The sequence below is a fragment of the Python bivittatus genome, unplaced genomic scaffold (genome assembly GCF_059951505.1).
Source record: "Python bivittatus isolate LINGU-HERP-01145 unplaced genomic scaffold, Pbiv_v1 ctg000160_np1212, whole genome shotgun sequence".
In the NCBI taxonomy this organism is placed as follows: Eukaryota; Metazoa; Chordata; class Lepidosauria; order Squamata; family Pythonidae; genus Python; species Python bivittatus.
Genome location: NW_028277076.1, coordinates 4,779,229 through 4,798,136, shown reverse-complemented (window position 1 = coordinate 4,798,136; position 18,908 = coordinate 4,779,229). Strand labels below are relative to the sequence as shown.

Genomic DNA, 18,908 nt, shown 5'->3' with positions numbered 1-18,908 from the left:
TGCGTTATAGCAAAAGCTTCAAGGTGTGATTTTACACACCCTGAAGCCGTGGTGGGATGGTGCCCACTTAAGGGGGAAAGGCGACTCCAAAACCCAGGAGCTAATGACAGATTAAGACTTTCTTGGGCTGGGGATGAGATGAAGAGAAGGCGGTGCAACTAAGTGGAAGGAGGGTGCAATCCATGGCAAAGGCAGGGAAGTTCTTGGCCGTGAAAAGCACTCCCAGCTTTTATGGCACAATAAAAAGAATGGGAGGGGAGAGGCTATCTGTCACCCAGATGTGGTTCATCACACCCACTGAAGGAGGTTACTCCCAGGTTTAAGGAAAACCATTCCTACATCCACATCAGTTGTTCCAGGAAGTGGAAATAGAAAATTTCAAGGTTGTGGTTTAGGTATTTTTCCCCCTTCTTCTTCTTCTGATAAGAAGACATTGTGTTCTTACAATCAATGATGCCACCGTGGAAAGGCTTTGGGGCAGATCAAGCACATTCAGCCACCCAGGCGGAAGAGCCAAGCCTTCAAGACTGCAAGCCAGGCTCTGTGCGCTGTAAAATATGGGGTCCTCCTCAAAGAGATGTCCCCTTGCCCCCCACCCCCCAGTTCTTTCTCCCAAGTCTTAACTCAGCCGCTTTGCAATAGCTCAAGGACTTCACCGTCCACTGCTGGGTTGGAGATCTGGGGGAAGCCAGCTATCCTGATTTCATCCCCACCCCAGGATGAAGCAAATGGTGGTTGCTTCCAGACCCTCTTTCTGCACCAGGGGAAAGGCTTAGCAGATCCCTGGGGAAGATAAGTGAAGGCAAGGAATAGCTTATTTCCCGAGCCCCACAAAAGTTCAGAAATGGAAAGCGGGTCTTCGTTTCGTCACATCTGCCTTCTGAGTTCTACCCGGTGGGGCCAGAACTGGGCACAGAGCATCATAATCTGAGCTGGAGGGGGGGAGCATTTATCTAAAAGCAAACACGAGGAAGGAAAATGTGTGTAAAATCCAGAGCTAGCTAAAAAACGGGGCAGATCAATTCTCATTGACAAGACTTGACCGCGCCACGGCGTTTCAGCCAGCAGATTCGTCCGTTCGGCTAAGCCACGGCTGAACCACGATTTCCAGCGCAGCGGCTAGCCAGGGTTCCTTGCCTGGGGCCATAAACCCCATCAGCCCCAGCCAGCTGGCGAACCCTGCCTAGAGCCCTCCGGCGCGGTCGGAACCCAGCGCTCGGCTGTGGACGATGGGAACGGTAGTGCACGGCGAGCCCCGTCGGATGGGGAGGGCTCCCCGCCGAGCGCCGCCGAAGCAGCGGGCGGGGCCAACCGGGCGGGGCGGGGCCAACCGGGCGGGGCGGGGCCCGCCCCTCGTGGGCAGGTGGAGCAGCCGAGCGCAGCCGAGGCCAGACGGCTGCAGCTGGGTGGCGCAGCGCTCGGCAGGGTGGCTCGGTCCAGGGTGGCGAGCGAGATGGCCGATGCGGAGAAGGGCAGCCGCGGGCAGCGGGAGACGCTCAAGTTCGAAGGTGAGGGCGCGGAGCGGGGAACCCGGGAGAGGGGCGGTCGATCGGCGGCGCGCGCTGGCCCGGCCCGGCGTGCTGGCGATCGGATGGGGATTCCCGGGGGTGGGGGAGCCTTCTTGCCCCAAAGCGGCCCCGGAGGGGGCTGCCTCTCTCGGGGCCCCGAATGTCCAACCCAGCATGATTTTCTCTGCCGCTGGTCTGTGGTTTTCCAGCTGCACCACCTCCGGGCGCGCGGAGAGCGCCCCTGCCCGCCCTGGCAAGGGAGGGCCCCGCGCCCTGCGGGTGCTGAAGCGCAAGTCTGGGGGATCCCCGCTGGCTGCGCTTGGAGGTTTCAGCGGGGATTCCTTGCCACCGTGGGCAGGAAGGCCCGTCTGGGCGATGGCCGAGCGGGTGGGGGTGAGCGGGGGAAACTCTTCGGAACGGAATGCAAGGAACGAGAAGAGCGTTTCCGCGGGGCTGCGAAGGGGTTCGTCGCTGGGGAGGGGTGCGCTGCGTCCTCGCCCGCTTTACGGGAGGGTCTCCCGCGACATCGGACGTCGTCCGTGTGACTGGCGAAACCGGAGCGAGCTTTGGCCTTGCGCGCCGGATGCCCCTTTTTGAGCCCCTTCGCTTGGCAGGCAACCGTTCGTGTGCGTGTTGATCCCTCGTAGGGAAGCAAAGCCAAAGAAGAATTCCTTGGAGGAATTCGGGCCCCCAAAGCCAAGTTTAAAAGAAAAAGGAAAAAGGGCTCCTCCCGGGACTAGTTTGTTTACTCCACAACTGTTGCTGCGAATTACCCAGGGTCTTTTGGTAGCTCTCGGCTGAACTCAGAAGGAACAGAGTGAGCCTAGCCAGTTCCTCCAGAGCTTTTTGTATGCGAAGCAGGCAGGAAGGCAAATTGTCTGATTCCAGTTAACACTGGCATGTCAGGGTACTTCTCCGCAAGGCAAAACACTCCAAGGCTCGTGTTAAGGGACCTCCAACCTTGCCCAACGGGCAGCTTGTGCCAGCTGATCCAGCTGCTGGAGCACGTGCCACCAGCACAATCCCCAAAGGCAAGTTTTAATGGCATTTAATGAGACGTGTTCCCAGACCACTGAATCTGCTTTTTTGCAGTTAAATCTATTGGGGAAGACATGCTGGGGGGGCGGGGGAGGGAGCTGTAATATCTCCAAGGCTAAGAAGCTTAAAGTCTGTGGATGGCAGGTGACTTTATGACCGAAATGCCATCTTTGGCCCTTGGTTAATTTGCAGCAAGTGAATAATAGGATTTCTATTTTAGGATTGCTAAAAGCAGAGTATTTTGCAACCCTGTGGTGGTTATTGCAAATGTCTCCTGGTAGGAGAGGGAGTGTTGAGTTTTGCCTCCGCCCCACCTCCATGATAGAGAATCTGTACAGATACCTGAATTCCTCTGCGGTTTCTCTCTGAGTCCCTTAGAGATGCTGGGTGAGATTTAATGCATGACTAATGGTGGTCTGTATCTCATCACTTATATGCTTGTGGGGAAACCAGCTGGCTCCGTGTGTCTTACTAAGCCATGGTGTGTCCAGTTGATGGCTCAGAGTGCTGCATGAATCCAGCCACTATGGATTCAAGAAATCATGGTTACAACAACCACAGTTAAGGCACTGTCATGAGCACCTCTTTACCACACGGTCTCCTGTGGGGTGTTGGTACCAGGAATTGCCCTCCTTGCCCCCATTATCAGCAGGCAGTGTTTGCAAGGCCTGATGGATACCTTCTGTAGGGCCCCATCTTCAGATATTATGAAACTGTAAGTCCCAGCCATCTCAGCCAGCACTAGTGAGAGAAGCTGGGAGATGTCCTTCAGAACAGCTGGAAGGCCACATGTTACGTTCCAAATGCCTTGTGCAGCTGCTTCTGTAGGAAAGTTCCTGTGGAGCTTGCTGGTTAGAGCTTGCATGGCAAAGCAATGGAAAAGAACCTCTTTTACACAACGGGTGCAAATGCAGAAGTCTCGCCTTCCTGGTCTGACACGTGGCTGCCATGGCTGGTAAATCGTTCTTCCCAGTGCCCCCACCCCACCCACCACACCCCACCCCGGGCTTTTGCAAGCTCCTGAGAATGTCAACACTTTTTGTCTTCGTAATTAGTCTTCAGAGGACTGCCTCTTCTGCTCCACTCTTATCTCTATTCCGTTCAACCAATGTTACAAGAAGAAACTGAAGGCTGTTGTTCAGACACAACCCCCCAATTGGTGTCAACACCATTTGGAAGACAGCAACATGGAGAGAAAGCCTTCAGAGTCTTGGCCAAAGGTTTTTGAGGGAGGTACTTGTGAATGTCAATCTTAAGAGCCGTCGGCAGCTTCTCATTGCTTAATGGGTCAATTTTGTTCAGATCCATCTGCCATTTTGTGCTCAGGGGCATGAGAGTGCACGTGCATAAGGGAGGACAGGACTCCTGCAATTTTAACAGTTCTACAGAAACACATGTTAGGGTTTTGCAGAGGTTGCCCCCCCCAATTCTGCCTTCCCCTGCAGTTTCCCCTCCCCCCCCCCCCCAACCAAGGCTTTGGAGCTCTTTTCAGAGTTAAGCCAGCTTGGTCCCCCCAGCATTTTTGGATGGATCACAAGAATCACAAAGGGAGATTCCAGGGCTCTGGGTCTTTGTCCCTATATCTTTGTCCCGCATCTCTTCCCCAATATCTGAATCTTGGGTTGGGGAAGAGATTTGTGCCCTTGGGGAGTATATCCACAAGAGCGCATCTTCCTTCCACTATGCCATTCTTTGATTGGAGGTCTCCTCTTGCATCACAGCCTTGGATATGTATTTCTAGGTCCAGCACCAGCCTATGAGTTGAAGACTTTGGACTTTCAGCCAGTGCTAAGTTAGCTGGCCTTGGCAAGCCCAAAGTTGCTGTTGAGAAACAGGGCAGAGAGTTCAGGCAGTTGAAAAGGAGTAGAGGATCATTCCTTTCTGGTTGGTTCAACTGCTGATCTATCTTGACTTCATGGTGATGAGGGTGTGCACATCTGTGTGTTGTCACAACCCCAGGTCAAGTCCTTCTTAGTATGATAAATATTTGAACGACTGTCCATTTGAGCATGTACAAAAAGCACCATCTTGCCAATAAACACGTTCCATTTACATCTGAGGCTTTGCTAAGCATTTTTCCACAAACAGCCTTAGTCTATCTGGCCAGCACAAACAGTTAATAAAATGCGGTGTCTGCGTGATGATGGCTGCCTTTATCACTCCTGAAACATGTTGCTTCTATAACCACACCCGGTAAAATACGATCCTATTGAATGCTAGATTAATTCATGGCATTCTCATGCTCCCCTCTTAGACCTGAAACAAATGGGCTGTAACAACTTGCTTTGATTACATTCCAAAACTTAATCCTAAAAGCTAGCTTGAGTAGCATCTTCCTGCAGGCATCCTCCCTCAGCTTGAAGAGCAGAAGGTTTTGGTTATATTTTCCCTTGACCATAGCTTTTTCATCCACTGTGTTTTTATATCCTGGTTTATGATCTGTCCTTAACCATGATGTCAGGTGTAATGTTGACTCACCATGCAGGAAAACAAATCATCCTAGAAGCCTACAGTTGGAAGCATTGAATCCAACCCTCTTCCTATTGCAGGAATGCCAATTAAAACATCCGAGAGAGATGGGTGTCCAGCCTTTGCTTGAACGGATCCAATAAAGGGTACTCACTAGTGTTGAACTAACTAATAGGAAGTAAGATTAAGCCATGATTAAGCAGAGGCTTTTCAAAAGTGGGCTGATTTGCTTGGAGCTTGGTTATTTCAATTCCTCTCATCTCTGTAGGCTTCTTGGGGATGTTGCAGACAAAGCTCTTTTCATGAGTGATGCCAGAGAGAATGAATTATCATGGGAGAGTGCATCTGCCAGTGGCCAGATGACATTTTCCTTCCTGCTTTTTTGTTTCTTTTTTCTCTTTCCCACATATACTTAATTCCAAGATTTTGAAAGTTCACAGCCATGACTCTTGAACTTTCTCTGAGAACATTCCTGAGTCTGAATTCAGGGTCCATGTCCCCCAGAACGACACTTCCTTCTTTCCTTTTCTGATCAAAAGTTGATATTTTTTTCTGCTTGTTTTTCATTCTGGAAAGGAGTAAGTGATAAAAGAAATATTATGATCATGAAAACGTCCTGTGTACTACTATGACTAGTAGTAGAGATTGATAATGCAATTCCATATATCTTCTTGAAAGCAGGTTTCACTGAGTTCAACAAAAATCACATTTCAGTTCTGCAAACAGAAATCTCTACATATTACTTGAGACCGAAAGCTAATTCTGTTAATTTCTGACAAAGTTTTGAAAATCACTACATAGGGCAGATAGGATTTATCGTTCACTTCCAAATGTATTTATCCCTCTGATTCTCTTTTTCTTTTCTTGTAGATGGTTCTTCCAAAAGCCTTGGGATATGTGGCTGGATCCTAGTTGTAGTTTCGTTCATACTAGTGGTCATCACTTTTCCTATTTCCGTTTGGTTTTGCATAAAGGTAAAAGAAAGAAGTTTCTTATAAGACATTCATGAGATGACTTCTTCAAACAAGATGAAGAAGTCTTCACATTCATCAATGTCACTTGTTCCTTTATTTTATTTTATTATTTTTGTGTCTTTGAGTCCGTGTTGACTCCTGGCGACTGCCTGGACAAGTCCCTACAGTTTTCTTGGCAAGATTTCAGAAGTGGGTTGCCATTGCCTCCTTCCTAGGGCTGAGAGGGAGGGACTGACCCAAGGTCACCCAGCTGGCTTTGTGCCTAAGATGGGACTAGAACTCCCGGTCTCCCAGTTTCTAGCCTCGTGCCATAACCACCACCCCAAACTAGCTCTCTCCTGATCTTAATAAAATACATTTGTGACGCTACGTGCTCAAACAAAGAGCTTTTAATGTTCCGTTTTTGTCATCGTCTCCTCTTGTATTCCAACCCATATGTGTTAAGTATGAAGGTTGCAAAAAAATAGACTGGGATGTGTAGATTGTTTACATCAGTGCTGTCCAAACTTGGCCACTTTAAGATGAGTGGACTTCAACTCCCAGAATTCCCCAGCCAGCATGGTTGGCTGGGGAATTCTAGGAGTTGAAGTCCACTCATCTTAAAGTGGCCAAGTTTGGACAACACTGGTTTACACCAATTCTTGGAAAACCAACAGTGGCTTCTTCCCATCTTAATTACAGATTGTCAAGGAATATGAGCGTGCCATCATCTTTAGACTCGGACGCATCCTAAAAGGAGGTGCAAAAGGGCCAGGTGAGTTGTGAGTAGGATAGGTTGGGGGGTTTTGTGTGTGCTGGCAAACCATATAATGCATTTCTTGGTAGTTTCCATCCTTAAAATGAGGATCAAGGGAGTTCTTGAAAGGTCTGAATGTATACCTTCCCTAAAGGGCTTCTATTAAAAATAGGTTACATCAATGGAGCGCAAGGTCAGGTTACGGCTTTAGGATGTTAGAGGTTGGTCTCCACAGCAACCAGATAAAATAAAATCTTCCTACCAGTAAGGTTGGCAGTCGATACGAAGGTCCTGTCCTGATTTGCTCTTGCCTGTTGCACAGAAATTGGAAATGAAGATTTTATGTGGAGGTCTGTAAACATTTATAATGAAATCCTCCTCTATAATTGCCATTCAAAGCATAGTTAGACAGCCTGGTGGAGAAATTGGCCCTTTTCCCATTTGGGCTGACCTACAATTGGGCTTCTGTGTGGTTATCCCCTTCTCTCCTTGTCCCTTGTTCCATCTCTCAAGGTTGCCACAAAACAGGTGTCTGGTGGAGTTTGGACTAAGGCAGCCTTTCCCAACCTGACCCTCCTGATGACCTCAGATGATCCTCTTTGGAAATCCCAGCAACACAGAAAGGACTGGGTGGGGGAAAGCTGGATTAAATATCTTCCATGTACCTGAAGAGCAAGTGACACTGAATTCAGAGTCTGCAATGTTTTTTTCCCCTGCAGGGCTGTTTTTTGTCTTGCCTTGTACGGACAACATAATCAATGTGGACATGAGAACAATCTCATTTGATATTCCACCACAGGAAGTAAGTGTTCCCTTTCCTTGATCTCTTGGCTTCCCCTGTGAATATCAGATATAAATAGCCTCTGCTCCCCACCTCCCATCCCCTTTTCTGATTCTCCAGTAAACACAGTTGCAAATGCCAGTTAGACTTGAAGCTGAAAAATGGGGGTCTTCCCGTAGAGCTTGTCTTCTGCCGTCTCTTGATCTGATCTGCAAGACGGCTGTCAAAATTAGGGCACTACAAAATGAACTGGAATGGGTTACTGAAATGCAAAGCAACAACCAGAAATTCTTGGTTTCCAAGCTTATGGAGATCCTTCTTATTTGCTTGCCTCTGAGAAGGTTTGGCGGGAACAGTGGAGAAGCATTTTCTGGGTGGTCTCTGGTCTGTGGATTTATCAACCCATTTTAATCAAACCTGATGATGACAGGATTCTAGGAAAACCATTAATATTTCCTTTTTTCTCCGCGGCCTTCTTTCGAGCAGTCTTTTTGTGTGATTCCAGCGTTGTTGGTGGTGTTTTTCTTCTTCTTCTTAGCATTATTATATTTATGGGGACAGAATTTTGATTGTCACTGGCTTTTTTGGAATTTGAAAGTCTGTGTTTGTAGCCCTCTATCTCCGTGAACCGCCTTGAGAACGTTTTGTGCCCTGAAAGGCAACTTAAAAACGTCAACAACTCATTTTGGTAGGCAGCCTTTTTCCTTTGGAAAAAAGTACATAGATGAGGGGTGGGTATTTGTTTTTGTTCCTGTCCTGTTCAGCTTAAATCAGAAGCTGCATTTCTCCTGAGATCGGCGCAATGGATGTGGCGTTCCATTTCTGAACGAAGGGAGCCAAAATGTCCTGTAATTGCCTTGTTTATATTACTAAAAATAGAAATAATTCTGGTGGTTGCTATAATGACACACACAAGCCTTTATTAGGGTGCAATTCCAAGCAAGACTAGGCTCTAAGGATGACCACTGCAGAATCTATTTGGATCTGAGAAGATGCATGTCCTGCTGTTTCACAGCTGGCAAACCTATCTATAAAAGAAGCATGACAACTTCCAGGTGCACCTCTAGGTGGGTGGATGCATTAAATCATGAGGTGGTTTGCTCAGGTCAATGCAGTGGATGACGTAGAGAAACGAAACCACTGTTATTAAAACCCTGACTTAGCATGTCGTTTGAATCAGACTACAGGTATGCAGTTACAAAAGGAACGTGGCTCTGTCTCTCCTTTTGAAAACTGGTTATATCCCTGTATGTTAACCCTTCTATGAAACAAACCCATGGGCTTCTTTTTACAGTTCTGTTTGGGTTCAGTTACCACTGAAATGTTCAAGCTGGGAGTGCAAACATTTCATTCCATTCTTTTCATTCCCTTCCAATTTCATGTTTTGTTGATCTGTGAGCCTTTAAGCCAATGTTCTGGGAGTTGAAGTCCACACATCTTAAAGTTGCCAAGTTTGAAAAACCCTGCTTTAAAGCCAAGGTTTGATTTGCTCTTCTGCTGGGTAGGCTTGACAGTTTTCAGATGTGTATCCTAGCTTTTTGTGTTCTCAGAAGACTATTGAGAGTAACTCCATGAAAAGACAATTTCAGACAAAGATCTCTGAAAATCAGGTAGTATTTTTATCCCTTTGCCTTCCAGTGTGTTTATAAGTGCTTTGGGGGTGCCTCAGAGATGCAACATGACTTGCCCTTCTCCATTTCTTTGGGGGGTATCTAGAATCCTCTCCATCAAGACTTCTTCAACTTTGTTCCCTCCAAATGCATCTTTTGAATTCTCAGTGATATAGTCATGTTTGTGGTGGAACTTTAGCAGTTGAAAGTCTGTACATCTGCACAGTGCTCATGATGGGAAAGATTGTCCTGCACCAGAGGTGGACAAGCTTCAAACTGGCTCGATCAACCATTTTTAAACCAGACACCCAAGGTTTACCAGGCACTTATAAAAACCACAAGTTGAGTTTACACAACATGCTACGCCATTTTTGGCTTTTGTCTGGTTTGGCATCACGTGTGGTGACCTTGTCATTCTGGTTTGTGGTTTGCGTGACCCAAGACCATTGTGATTCATCAGTGAACTTTGCTTTTAAAAAATGACAGAGAACAAGATGTGAACCCAGGTCAAATCAACCCTAAATGGTGCTGCTTAGCATGGCATTTTCTAAAAATTATTTTCCATCCCCAAAGCATAACTTAAGTAGAGAAGAGTTGAATGGCTATTTTAAAATAATTAGGAATTAGAAACCCTTTTTGTGATATACTGCAGATTGCCTAGAAATCTGCTGGTGGGTCCTGATCTACCATTTTCTTAGCTGTATACGTAGCATGGCAGATCTGCAGGAGAATCCCCAGCATGGTTATTTGTGGTGATCTTGAGGTCACTGGTACAGATGCTCTGCAATATTATTGCAGTCTAATGGATTCTGGAGCTGTAGTTGCATGTCCCTTTTCTCATCTGATCTTAGAAGAACAAGCTCATAGTTCCACTTGATTTGGAAGAAAGAATCTCCTTCTATCTCTCTTCCCCCATTCCACCAACTTTTCTGCTAGCAGTGTGATTAGATCAGTCTGAGTTGCACAGGGTAGCAAATTAAATGAGGTAGGAAGGTTATGTAATTGTTGGAAGCCAAACTTCTTTCATAGGAGGGAAATAAGTTGCATTAAGGAGTAACTTCATTACTGCCATGGCTCCCAGAAGCTTAGATCAAATCAAATGTATTTTTGTAGCAAGCCAATTCAGATTCTATACATGCTGTAGTATTGGTAAAATCTCTGAGAATCCACATAAATTTTGCTTCTCTTATTCTAAATTTCCTCATCTCCTCCCCTTGAGGTTAGCTCTTCTTCAAGTGCTTGATTTGACCCACTTAATCACAATGTTTAATAGAAATCAAACCCTAAGTAGATGTAATTATATCTGTTCTCTGTTTATCCTTCAACTTGGGCTGTGAGGTTAAGCCAACCGTCATTAAAATTTCAGTGCCTTTAGGTGGAAAAGCTTCAGCTGTGCAACATCAGCATTGAACAAAATCTCTGGGTAACTAGATTTCGTAATTCACCGTTCTCTTTTAAAAGAAGTTTCAAAAGCAAATCATTTCTCATCAAGCAGAATGAGAAGTGGTGGGAAAGACATAGCATTGTTTTATCCAGGTCGCAAAATAATATCAACCCACCCAATTATAATGGCTTATGTTTATCCTGGTTTCTTTCTGCTCACAGTGCAATCTGATGAATGGTCTCAGTTTTGTGGATTAGAGATATCCATAGCTGCAACAGTTCTCGGTTATTAAGGCTGGTTCCTTGAGAACCTCAGCTCACAAGGTTGTTGCAAAGGAGGAGAACAGAAACCACATTTCAAGTGTGTTGCCCTTGCAAGGATAGCAATGTTATCCTTAGGTACTTACAAGAAGATGACTCAGGACAAGATACTGTTTTGCTCTGTTCACCCTGTAGAATATATGTCCTGATGATGTAATACGTAAAACTAAGGGAAAATGCATCCTGAAGTTGCTTGCTTCCTCCTTGAATGAGGCCAAACCCAGCAGCACCAGGAGGCTTAGCTGGCTCTATAAGTTATTTGCTGTGACACCATTCTCCCTGAAAGATCAAACTTTCTTACGAATCAGACTTAAATACGAACCACGAAACTTACTTCCAGCCATGCTCATGAGTCAGCCTGCAGCCTTTGTACAATGGGAATTCAATCCTCTCTTGCACCACCCAAGGAAGATTATACCTGTTGCCCAAAGGCACAGGTCATGAAGTTTGAGAAAGGGGAACCTGGTTTGAAGGCAGGCCATTGTGTTCTGTTTGCATTGGCTCCAACCGTGCCCATTCTAGAAGATAGGGTTGAAAAGCTACTTCTTTCATCTATCCATTTGGGCCAACAGAGACCTGTGAAGTTCCAGCTCGCCCTCTGTCACCTTTGTAGGTGTTCTCCTGAGAAAAGTTCCCTCTTCCTCCCATGCTACAAATAGCCTTTAATTGAAATGTCCCCCCCCCACCCCCGAAAGCTCCCTGCAATGCAGAGAAAGTATTATTTCCCCTTCATCCCAATTATGGCTGGGGCCAGCTGCTAAGAACCCACTGACCATTATTTTATAAGATTGACATCCCATTGTTCATTCAGGTGTTCAAGGAGGCCTATATGCTAGTTTTCCCCAAAAATCACCATTTTGTGAGATAGGCTGGACAGAGAGACAGCGAGAGAGATCGGCCCCAGGTCATCCAGGGACTTCCCAGGGCTGAAAGGAAGATTTGGATCTCTCCATTCCTGGTCCAAAATATTCCTTACTATACTACCCTAGCTGTCCATTGAAAGCTACATTAAACGAAGAGTGAGTGTCTTACATAATTTATGTAGTATCTAGCTGGATTCCATGGAAAGTGCTTCCGCAGATTAGAGTTTCTGGCACCAACCTTTGTTTTGTATGATGGGGTAGATTAATTAGGTGCTGATTTTCTGTTCCGTGCCATCTTAAAGCATTTCCCATGCTCTTTACTCAAGTTGTTCGTTGATTATTGCTGAAAGGGCCGATAAGAAAATAATTCTTCTAAATAAAGGCGGAAGACGGTGCGGTAGGCTTGGTTTTGGTGAGATGCACTTCTGCTGGCCTAGGAAGAGTGTTGTGCTGGAGAATTCACTGCCACCTCTTTTTTATTTATATGTATGTATGTATGTATGTATGTATGTATAAACTGTTTTGAGCCTTCGACGTAAGTGAGTTGAGATGTATGCCCTTAAGTGGGGGAAAACCCAATCAGATTGTGTAACCAGGGAACTCCCTGGCACTTGAGGGTTAATTTGTGTTTTGCAATATCATTCTAATGATGTGCCAGGTACCTATTGCCCCCTGGGTAAGCGGGGGAGGTCATTCCCCGTAGGTACCAGACACACCTCTTGTGACTGCTCCAAACTTCACCAGGAACTCTTCTTCAATATAAATGTAAAGTCTGGCAGTGCCTTAGTGCATATTATGCAGATCACTTCCTGATGCTGCCCAGAAAACTGTAGAGTTGCTTCCATGTAGCCACAAGGTTTTGAATCAAGCTTTGAATCAAGCAATATCTCTACCTTGATGACGTCAGAGTAACTAAGCAATTGGGGAGCCAGAAGGAGCACTAGGACTTCAGAGTGACATCTCTGCTTCCTTAACTGGAAGGCTGTGTAGAAAGCAAGATGACCTTGATGGAGACGTGCAGGATCTGTTGCTTGGGCAAAAGGGGATGAAACATATTTTAGGTCCAAAACGAGGTAACATTTGGAAGCAGTTCAGGCAGATGCCTCCCCGATTCACTGGAGTATAAGAAGGGGGAGAAGGAACAGCACAATCTGACTTGCAAGGTGCTGTTATGATAGCCAATCTCAATAAAAGTAGTTTTAGTGTTCCTATGGAGTGGATTTCCTGGTCTGGCTTGTCTAGTGGGGCTGACAGGCTGCTTGCATGAAACAAAGAGAAAGAGGATAAACTTGGCTTCAGTGGCTTTCCACAATCTGATTCTCTCCAAATACTCCAACTTTCATCAGCTCTAGACAGCAGAGCCAACAGCTGCCCAACAGTTAGGGAAATTGTAGCCCCAAATATCTGAATGGCACCAGGTTGAGAAAAGTAACATAGATTTCCACTGGATTTTAAACCTAAGAGATGTTGCCAGAAATATTGACCACTGGTGGCCACCAGTTGAAAAGCTATAAGTGAAGAACTGTTTGGATTGTGAAATAGTCAATAACTCCTTTGACTAATTAGCTGATTCCCCTAAGAAACCTTCATGTTTGTTTGAAAATAAGCTGCCTTGTCAGACTAGGGACTTCTTATTAACAGTTTGTAAACAGGCTCTGACTCTCTCTGGAACCTTTCTTCATTGGTGTCTTCTTCTCCTTCTCACCAAGATTCTCACCAAAGATTCAGTGACGGTGAACGTGGATGGGGTGGTCTACTACCGAGTCCAGAATGCGACCCTCGCGGTAGCAAACATCACCAATGCAGACTCAGCTACTCGGCTCTTGGCTCAAACTACTCTCAGGAATGTTCTGGGGACCAAAAATCTTTCTCAGATTCTCTCCGACCGAGAGGAAATTGCACACAGCATGCAGGTACGGCTCAGCGATAGATGAGGCCGGCAAATGGAACTGAAACTTTGTCCTGAAGATCTGGGTCACTTAAAAATATTGCCTCTGAAAGAAATGGAAACATGGATGATCTTTTGGGGGTGGGGGAGGTATTTCTGTGTTTATTTATCGAGATGGCTGGGCACAAGTGCTGTTTTCATCCTAAGTAACTTTAGATACTCCATGACAGCTTAGAAATCAAATGCTTGAAAATGGCAGCTTGTTTGCACAAACCCATTTTGGTTCAGAGGTTGTCTTTTGGGGCCCACATCAGGAGGGGGTCCAAAGGCTCAAATTGTTGGGGATGCCCATTCTCCCTGTTGCATCCTCATCTCTCTCCTGTTTGTATTTTGCAAACTCTTGCATCAGTTTCTTGGTAACAAGGTGGCTAACGAATCTGGTTCAGAAGCAACCTTAAAAGGACTGGCGTGTTGTTTGTCTTGAGCCTCGTCCAATTCTTTCAGGTCCTGAGGGAGACCCTGGTTTGATCATGATTTGTTTTAGCACACCCTGATGGCTGACTTCATTCCTGCCCCCTCTTTTTTTTTTTGAACAGGCCACCCTAGACGATGCCACGGATGACTGGGGCATAAAAGTGGAGCGGGTAGAGATCAAGGATGTGAAATTACCCGTCCAGCTTCAAAGAGCCATGGCTGCTGAAGCAGAAGCTGCCCGGGAAGCCAGGGCAAAGGTGGGCAACGTTGTACATTTGTTTGATTTGGCTCATATCCTCCTGTTTAAAGTTTAAACAGTGCAGCTAAAAATCTGGATTTTTTGCCACCATGGATTAACGTGCCTCGCTCTCTACAGCGCAGCTAGGAAGCCAATATTTCTGGGGTCCGCCTTTCAGACTGCTTGGGTGCAATGGTTTCAATCTAGAATCTTTTCTTTATCCCTCTTCCTGTCTGTCAGCTTAAAAAAAAAGTCCCAGAGTTTATTGCATGCGTTAGTTCATTACTCTTGCCAGCATTCTCATTCAGGTTGAATATGACTGAATGTATTCCAGGAGGAGGAAATGAATGTCTGGAAATGCTTTTCTTGCCTGCACAGGCCTGCCTAAAAGTCAATGTCCAGAAAATGGTTGCATCTACAGATATTTTTATTAGGGCTGCAACATTTTCAGGCAACAACTCAATTAAAACCTTTTGCTGATTGGGAAACAGATCCATAATTTAGTGGGGCCATGACTACAAGTCTGGAAATGTTACTTTAATGGGAGTGGAAGCTCATTCAAATGAGATTGATGACTTGAGAGCATCAAAGCAGTTGCTGTTCCTCATCTGTTGCAACCAGCTGCTCTTGTTTTGTTTATTTAATATTTGTCATTCTGCGGGTGTTCAGGAAAACCACACTAAGCCCCTTCATGTGGTTGTATCACCCCAGAAAACAGGACTATCCATAATCATGTCTCACTGAGGTCTCATACGAGAAGAGCAAATATGCTAGCAAGAAGGGTAGGCTTGAAAGCTAGATCTGATTTTCTAGCTTCCTACCTGCATCAAAGTTTTGGACAGGCAACATTAAAACATATGAGGGCCCCACACCTACCCTCCCCATAGATGGCATCTGGCACCATGGCACCTCCCTCTGAACCTTTAAATCCGTCCTTTGTTAAATAGGAAATTAACTTTGGCTAATTGAGAAAGAGAGGCTGGGTGTCAAAAGGAAGGTCACAGGATGTACGGACTTCCTCATAATAAGCATGGAATGTGAGCGAGTTCATTTCAGTTGTTGTTTCCCTTATATGGAGTTAGTTGCCTGTGGGATCTTATTTTTAGCAGGTGAAGGTATTTGAAATCCTAAACAGTGTCTTTCATTGAGGTGGGATGTCCCTTTTGCTGGTCATCTGTGATTGGCAAGGTTGAGCAACCATCAGCTCTCCAGATATTGTTTTAGACTCCCACTCCATCAACCTCAAACATCATGGCTCAACATTTGAAGGACGACTGATGCAAATTGCCTTCTTCTGAATGGGGGGGGGGGAGGGCATCTGGTTTGTGTGCAGAGATTGCAAACATCAGTTTCTAGGAGCCTGAGTTAAGGATCCCCATTTCCAGAGAAGATAAAGCATTGCGACATCCAAGAGGAGCACTCGTTCCCAGGGCTCCAGGTGTGTGGGCCACATGACCTTTTGCCTTGTGCGTTGGGAATTCTGGGAGATGTAGTTCCCACACTGGAGAAGCTAGTACTAGGATAAACAGGTGTCAGCCTTGTGAAGTAGTCCAGAGAGGAAGCACGCCCAGATGAACACATTCTACTTTATTGTAAGGTTACATTATCAGAATCTTGCAAGTCTGAAGGTACGTTTCTCCCCTGTCACCTTTACAGCCTAAGAAACTAGGGAGGGTCTCTTCTGAGAGGTTTGCCACACCCACATTCCTTCTGGGAGCTAAGCTGCCTCTTATCTGACTGTTCTCCTGGCTGTGGCTCTTCCCCCTGTCTCCCAAGGTCATTCCCGCAGACCATTACATCGGGACAGAAAGTCAGGTTTTGCATAGGCTTGCCTTCTATGCATGCAAAAGCTTTACTGGATTTGGGACTTCCTTCCTTCCAGGTCATCGCTGCAGAGGGTGAAATGAATGCTTCCCGGGCCCTGAAGGAAGCCTCGATTGTCATTGCAGAGTCTCCCGCTGCCCTCCAACTCCGCTACCTGCAGACTTTAACCACCATTGCAGCTGAGAAGAACTCCACAATTGTCTTCCCCCTGCCCATAGACCTGGTGCAAGGGATTATGGCAATGAGACACTAACCAATGAAGCAACATTGAGGAAGAGAGAGGGGCTCCCGGGTGGAAAGCTAGATTAAAAGCAAAAGTCAGCGTTGGCTAGGAGAGCAACTGAATCCATGTAGAGATGACAGGTATTTTGTGTCAGCTGGGCCCCCTTCGTCGTCCCTCTGAATAAATGTAGAAACCCAGTTTTGCTTCCCCCCATTTTCTTCTTTAAAGAGAGATTTCCAAGTGCCTTGCGTCTCTTAGACCTTTGGAGGGAGAATTGCTCAGATCTTGGCCTTTTCTTTTTAAAACAAAATACCTTCTTTGCCTTCTCTCATGGGAAACAGCTTCCCATATGAGAAGTCAGGTGGAACTTTCCATAGCGGCCTTGTTGTCAGAGACTGTAATGAACGAACACATTGTAGTTATGGAGATAATATGTGTGTAGCTTCTGCATTCAGGTTACGTGCGTGTGTCTCTTTTCCTTGGATGTCAACTTCATTCATTGCCTCTATCTGGTTTGCTATGTACATTTTTTTTATAAGAACAGAGATACACTTTTTTAACCATTTTTTAAAGACAACTCTCCATTTCCTGATCTTGTTTTGTTTTTTTCAGAAAAATAAAACCCCAAAGAAGGTGGTCTTATTTGTCAGAAACAATACTGGTGCCTTTGAGTCTTTAACTGATTTTAGATTTATTGTTTCCTGATGGCTAAGAAGCTCGATGTTTATTTTAAGATGTCTGCGATCAGCTGCGTGGTAATATATTTACCTGAAAGGAAGTTTGGTTGAAAATTATGGCCTTCCCAAAGTTTAGACAGGCTGTCTCTACTATCGCATTTCAGGAAATCTGAAATAATTCATTTTAAAGGCAAATAAACCCCACAGGCTTCCTTTCAAGTAAGTACAATATTTGCATTAAATCTCAGCTTTTTGCACATATGCAACACTGATGTTTAGCCCGACGTTTCTGTATATTTGCATTATGCATTTTGTAAACTTAGTATCTGGTCGGAATCAGTAACTGTCACCGAATAGCATTGTGGCTAACTGTAACTATTGTATTCAGCACTGTGTGTTAGTTTTAATAGCAGGAAAATAGGGTTGGGGTCCAGTTAGTAAAGTCAGAGGCCTGTCAGATGAAAACCGCAGGCCTTCCAGTTGTCTGAACTAACGATCTTCTGTTGAAACCTCACGGTCCTCGTTCATATTCTCAGAACCCTGCCACTTTAATTTCATGCTCATTTTAGTTCAGCACGCAATTACAGAATTGGAATGAATGTGTCCTCCCTGAGGGCAGGGGAGAAGCACCCCAAAGAACCAAAGTTCTTTAAAGTCTATCTACCCAAAGTGCTCTTAATATCATGTAGGGGGGAAAAAGTGTCAATGAAAAGGTGTCTGAATTCTAAAGTGTCCTTGTTCAAGAGCTGAAGTTCCAATAAATGTTTCTTTTAATGTGTTCTTGTTTCTGAGGTCTCCACCCCTTTGGCAAAGGTGTTTCCTGAAGCTTTTTAAAATTTATTCAGGGCCAAACTGGCCCTCTGGATGCGGCTGAGATAACTGAAGTAAGTCTCAGCGGTTCTCAGCCAAGCCTGGAAGAAGGCTGGGGATTGTAGGTTTCCCACTCTTGATACAGCATCACGAACATCACAGCGTATTGGGTCGGAAAAAGATGTGAAAAGATAAATCCTTCCTCTGTGAAGATTAGCGTTTAAAAATTTAGCAGAAGGAAAGCAACCGAGTTCATCTAAACAGGAGGAAAAATGTATTCATTTTATTTACAGTTCACTCCCATCTCGCCCTTGATGAATGGAAGGATTCTATGCGCCCAAGGCATAATGACAAGTATGCTAGATTGATTTGATTGATTGATTGATTGATTGATTGATTATGTAACATCAAGTCAGTGTCAGCTCCTAGCAACCTCATAGATAGATTTTCTCCAGGAGGATCTGTCCCCAGCCTGGCCCTTCAGGTCTTCCAATGGTCCACCCATTGCTGCTGTAACTGAGCACCTTTCTGCTGGCCGTCCTCTTCTTCTCTTTCCTTCCATCTTTCCCAGCCTCAGAGCCTTTTCCAGAAGCTACTGATGTCTTCACAAAATGTGTCCAGATAGAATAATTTATGACAATCAAATTGGTGCAGCTTTTTTTTCTCCTGGATTTTGCCAAGCACTGATCTGTGAACTTACTCCCTGAATCAACCCTGCACATCTTCTGTGAGCTGGCATCTACCTTTGAAGGAGCAATGCCAGGAGATATGACGTACATCCCCAAAGACCTGCGAGTTCAATCTTTATTTTTTAAAACTCTCTCGCCCTTGTTATTGTCAAAAGGGCTCTGAAAGTTTCATTGGAAGTATGATCAGATGAAACTGATGCTATCGCAATCTCGACCGACCAAATGTCTCCTAAGCAGCCCTAATGAATGTTGAAATTATTGGGGTCCTGGAATTAGCAAGGCAAGAGCTTCATCATGAGCCTTTCCCTGCCACTGAGTTAAAGCACTGTTGGTCCATCTCCAGTCCGCATGAAACAATACCAGCAGAACATCTGCTATCCCCATTATCCATCCTTATCCTGC

General features: G+C 45.4%; 1 protein-coding gene across 1 annotated transcript; it reads left to right on the top strand.

The window, feature by feature from the left end:
- The first annotated feature begins 1,350 nt into the window (after positions 1-1,350).
- Positions 1,351-17,785, top strand: LOC103062839 (stomatin). Its single transcript, XM_007421483.2, has 7 exons — positions 1,351-1,508; positions 5,886-5,989; positions 6,671-6,743; positions 7,445-7,527; positions 13,393-13,596; positions 14,168-14,302; positions 16,166-17,785. The coding sequence occupies exons 1-7, from the start codon at positions 1,454-1,456 to the stop codon at positions 16,358-16,360; spliced, it is 849 nt and encodes a 282-aa protein (XP_007421545.2). The 5' UTR covers positions 1,351-1,453; the 3' UTR covers positions 16,361-17,785.
- The last annotated feature ends 1,123 nt before the right edge of the window (positions 17,786-18,908 follow it).

Bases quoted from the DNA above. Each gene is read 5' to 3' on its own strand.
- LOC103062839 (XM_007421483.2), top strand. From the start codon at position 1,454: ATGGCCGATGCGGAGAAGGGCAGCCGCGGGCAGCGGGAGACGCTCAAG. The intron at 1,509-5,885 runs GTGAGGGCGCGG...CTTTTCTTGTAG, and splicing joins GGAGACGCTCAAGTTCGAAG to ATGGTTCTTCCAAAAGCCTT. The intron at 6,744-7,444 runs GTGAGTTGTGAG...TTTCCCCTGCAG, and splicing joins AGGAGGTGCAAAAGGGCCAG to GGCTGTTTTTTGTCTTGCCT.